This window comes from Merops nubicus, unplaced genomic scaffold (assembly GCF_000691845.1).
Source record: "Merops nubicus isolate BGI_N331 unplaced genomic scaffold, ASM69184v1 scaffold22344, whole genome shotgun sequence".
NCBI classification, from domain to species: domain Eukaryota; kingdom Metazoa; phylum Chordata; class Aves; order Coraciiformes; family Meropidae; genus Merops; species Merops nubicus.
This window is the reverse complement of record NW_008605190.1, coordinates 1-4,402: the sequence shown is the minus strand read 5'-3', so window position 1 is coordinate 4,402 and position 4,402 is coordinate 1. Positions and strand designations below refer to the sequence as shown.

The 4,402-nt window shown below is 42.1% G+C and overlaps 1 protein-coding gene across 1 annotated transcript in view; it reads right to left on the bottom strand.

Annotated features, from left to right (window-relative positions):
- The window catches only part of ZMYM4 (zinc finger, MYM-type 4), a 26,725-nt gene extending 26,502 nt beyond the window's left edge, over positions 1–223 (bottom strand). The window contains exon 1 of the mRNA XM_008939274.1: positions 4–223. Coding sequence (XP_008937522.1) covers positions 4–223 — 220 coding nt within the window. The remainder of the gene's footprint in view (positions 1–3) is intronic.
- Between the last annotated feature and the right edge of the window lie 4,179 nt (positions 224–4,402).

Sequence of the window (4,402 nt, the reverse complement as noted above, 5' to 3'; positions counted from 1 at the left end):
GGCCTTCATCATGAAGTGCTGAAGAGAGAGTGTCTTTTGGAGCGAAATTTTGATCATCTTCATTGTCACTCCCAACAACAGGTATGCCTGCAAGATCCCCAGAGTTGAGAAAATAATCTTCATCATCATCCAGCAGTGAGTTCTCAGACCCTGCTCGGTTCTGTATTCCATAAGATATGCTGTCGAGGGCTGGTGCTAAGTTGTGGTCAGTGTCTTCAGACATTTCTGCATCCAGAATTTCATTGCCTGGGGAAAAAAAAAAAAAAAGATCAGAAAATTCACCAGCTTTATGTGTAACAAAGGGCAAGTGTAAGTGTCCTTTGCTAATCTGTCTGATGCTGCAATTCCTTGAATACTCTAAGCCTTCATGGGCCAATGTTACTGACAAAACATTGCTGACATAAGCAGTTCTGTCCTACTCACTGCACAGTGAAGCAGAAACCAAACTGAGTAAAAATAACCAAAGAAAGAAAAAACACTAACAGTTTATCTCATCTGTAACACGTGTGAGGGAGGCAATGCAGGGAGGGGAGGAGTATCAAGGGCTATGAGAAGGGCAGGCCAGTGTTTTTCAGCACCAGTGATACTTCCAAGAAACATTCTGTGAAACTATGGACTTACATAAATAAATAGAAATACTTAAATACTTACATTTTTCTGTAATATCAAACACTGCATCAGATTTATCTTCAAACTGTAAAAAGGAAAGCACTGTATCATTATCTTGGTCAGCTGCCATGCACTTTGCTGAAAAGTATCTGATCAAACCCCAAACCAACAAGAAGGGTCATAATTGCTCCTCCTTCCTTTCTTGCCCCAAGCAAAGTTCTATGAATTAAGAGTGTTATAACACTGAGAAGTCATGTTTATCCCAACAAGTTCAGAGGTACAAGAAGAACCCCCCCAATGGAAATTTAGAATTAGCATTGCCTTGCAGGGAAGGTGGAGGAGAGAGAGAAGGAAAGGGAATGTCAGAACTGCCACTTCTACATGAGATACCTGCACCAGGTTAAGAACACAGATTCTGCCTTCTCTGATGCTCTAAGAGATTAAATTTCCTCTGAATGTTATAAATGGAAAAATAGCAGTGTATACAGCTCACACTGATGTGGGCTGCACAGATCCAAAGGTTCCTCTCTCTAAGAGGGTACACCCTTCTCCAGGAGCAGTGTAGTGCTTAACTTCCTAACCACGAGCAGCAGTACGAGTGCAACCAAAGCAGGAGCAGATGATCCTCTGAGTGCTGTACAAACCATCTGTTTACATTAAACATCCTCTGACAGACCTTAAAGTTGACAGTGTGCTTGAATGCTGTCTGAGGAACTATACACGGCATAATTAAAGTTTCCCTGAGACTGTCCAACTCATTAGCATCCTTCCTTTCTGCCTAAAAGCTAACAGCAATCCATTTACGTCACCTCTCCTTTCCCTGTGTCTCCAGCTCTGCACTTTATCTTGGGGTAGATCCCGCTCACACTTCAATTCTTAAGCCATCTTAAGGGAAGTAATGGGATTTGATAGCAAAGGGATGATCTCTAATTTCATTTAATTCAAGTCATTTAGTTGATAAATCCGATATTCCACAGGACTGTGAGGGGAACTATCAGTTTGGCAGCAGCCAGCTCCAGGGAAGGATGACAACATGTTGGCCCAGGGTCCACGTGACAGCAAAATGTCCATCAGTCTCTCTCCAATACCACTCACAGGTCTACAAAGACAAGTCAGCTCCTTCAGCTTAATTCAGCACACATGGAACAGTGAGGACCTGTCCAGCATTGTGAATATCAAGACAATTTAATACTCCTCCAAAACCTTCCAGCTTCTCTGAGCAGACAGTTGAGGTTGGAAAAGTGAAATGCAGAACCAAAAGATAAAATAAAGTTACACTACTCCAGAAGGCTGGTGCAAAGTCTGTTCGTTGTAATGATGTAGAGGAGAAAAGAGCAAGGGAACACCTCTCAGGACAGTGATGCTCAGCCTGTGGTCTGCAGACCCCTGGGAGGCTGCGATGTCATCTCAGGGGGTTCAGGAAGGCTTAAAGCAGGGGTGGGGAACATCCAGCCCCAAAACATTTGGTCTGGCCCATGACAAGCACTGCACCTCCTTTTCCCACAGCTCCCTCCCCTCAATGAATTTGAAATTGAAAAAAATTAAAATTGAAATAAGTATCTGATGCAGTCTAGTGCTCTGAATCTTGAATTAAGTCTTGTTGGTCCACAGCCACAAAAAGTATTTAAAGGGGGTCCATAGTGAAGGAAAGGTTGAGAACCTCTGTACCCAGGAAGGTCTGTGAGGCCTGAGTTCAGTTACTGCTATAACCACTCTGGAATTGTCTCCAGAGGTGTAAGTTTAATGTTGATCTAGAAGTCCACTTGTAGTCAATGAAATTCACACTGGTGTAAAATGAATCCCTGTAACTGTTGGATATCCTTAGTGCTAACTCCAGATGCTGAGGACAAGAACAGCAGTGGTGTCTTGTTTTTACAGACAAACAGAAAAAGAAATTTATTGTCATTTGATGATATCAGGGTATGAAGCCTTGGGAGGCAAACCCAATAGCCCAGGTCCTTTTCTCTACGCTGACCCTCCTTCATCTTCTCCTGCTTCCTGTCAGTAATGCTCTTTCTCCTCTAAAAAAGCCTCACACAATTTGCTGGGAAGGCATGATAAATATTCAGTTGAGATGAAGCATTGGATCATCCTTTTCCTGAAGTACATTTATCTAAAAGTAGTTCTTCAACTCTTTTGACACGCAGAGTGCCTGGGAAAGTATTCTAGGTTCTGCTACAATCCCAGATATCTTACACACCCAAACTCTAGGGATCCCTCCCCCTCTGCTGATAGCAAGTCTGTTAATAACAAGTGACTGTATCTGGTCTGGCTGAGCTGATTTCCCATGGCAGGCTCCTGGTGCAGAGCCTTTGTGTGGGGAGTTAGAAGGGTGTTGGTAACACCCATGTTGTGAGCACCACTGAGCAGTGCCTGCACAGCACCAAGGCTCTTTCTAACATCCCCCCACAGTGGGATGGGGGGGCAGGAGCTTGGGGGAACATAACTAGCACAAGAAGCCACCTGCAAGAGCCACTAGGGACTCCCACAAATATTTTGAACAAGTTGGAAAACATTTACAGTCTACCTGGAAGGAATCCAAGATGCTTCTCAACCACAAGGTCATCCTCAGGAAAAAAAAAACAACAAACCCAAACAAAACAACAAAACAAACCCACAACAAACCAACCACAACCTATTTTGTTTCTTTTCTCTTTCTTTTGCAAGGCTCTCAAAAGAAGAGATCATCTTGCATGTTTTCTTCCTTTAAAAGGTTTTAGGGTACAGAGGAAGATCTGTGTCTGTGGTCAAAAGTTTCCACTGGAAATATTTACAGAGCAGGAACTTCAGCATCTGGCAACACCAGCAGCCTGATCTGAGCCACTATCTAGTTCCTGGTGGTGAACAGCATCCCAACTCCCACGTGGTGTAAATCCAAGAGGAACCCAAGGGAAGTGCCTGTATGCTTCTGTGTGTGGATACAGAGGTATTTACACACACAAATACACCTCTCTACCTGTGCCAAATAAATTAGCATTCCAGAATGGTCAGTAACTGGACTGTGTTCTGAAATGAGGGCTCATTCACCTAGCACTGGGTATTCTCTCAGTCACATAAACTTCTCCTCCCTGAATTCTGTTACAATCTTGTTTAATGCCATCTCAGGAGGAAATTTTGCATATCAATACAAATGTATAATCTTAATCAATCATGTAAATTGTCTTTCACTGGATTATGGTCCCATATTACACTGAAATGTAAGTAATAATGCCCAACTTCCTATTCTCTAGTATTCTATTACATTTCTGCACGGCAATTCCCTCTCTCACTAGTCCTCATACATCCTCCTTTGATGAGTTGTCATCACTCCTAATTCCCTTTATTTCTTCTGCTCAGATTTTTAAATATTTGGTGATCAGTGGAACAAAAGTACTCCAGAGGCAAACGTGAAACTGCTTCATGGGATGTCCTATGAATCATTTTTGACAGATTCAGAAGAGGCACTTCAATACTCCAGAGTAAGTCCTATACAACTACAGAATGAAAAACTATCCAGAACAGGAAGTTTTCTGTTAAAATACTCCAGGCTTCAACTCTTCAACACAGCCCTCAAAACACACTTGCAGTTGTAAAAACAAAACTTAAGAATATCATATTTTAAAACATCTTCATTCAATCACTTTGGCTAATAAGAATAACTTGCTACTTAGTGCTTTTAAGCAGTGAGCATTCCCTAAGACTTTAAGACAGAACAGTTTAAGTTTGATATTAGCAAAATTAAATGTTTTAGCATCTATCTTTCTCAGGGACTCTGTCTCGTTAGCTAGTGCTGGACACAAAGCAATCCTCTGCC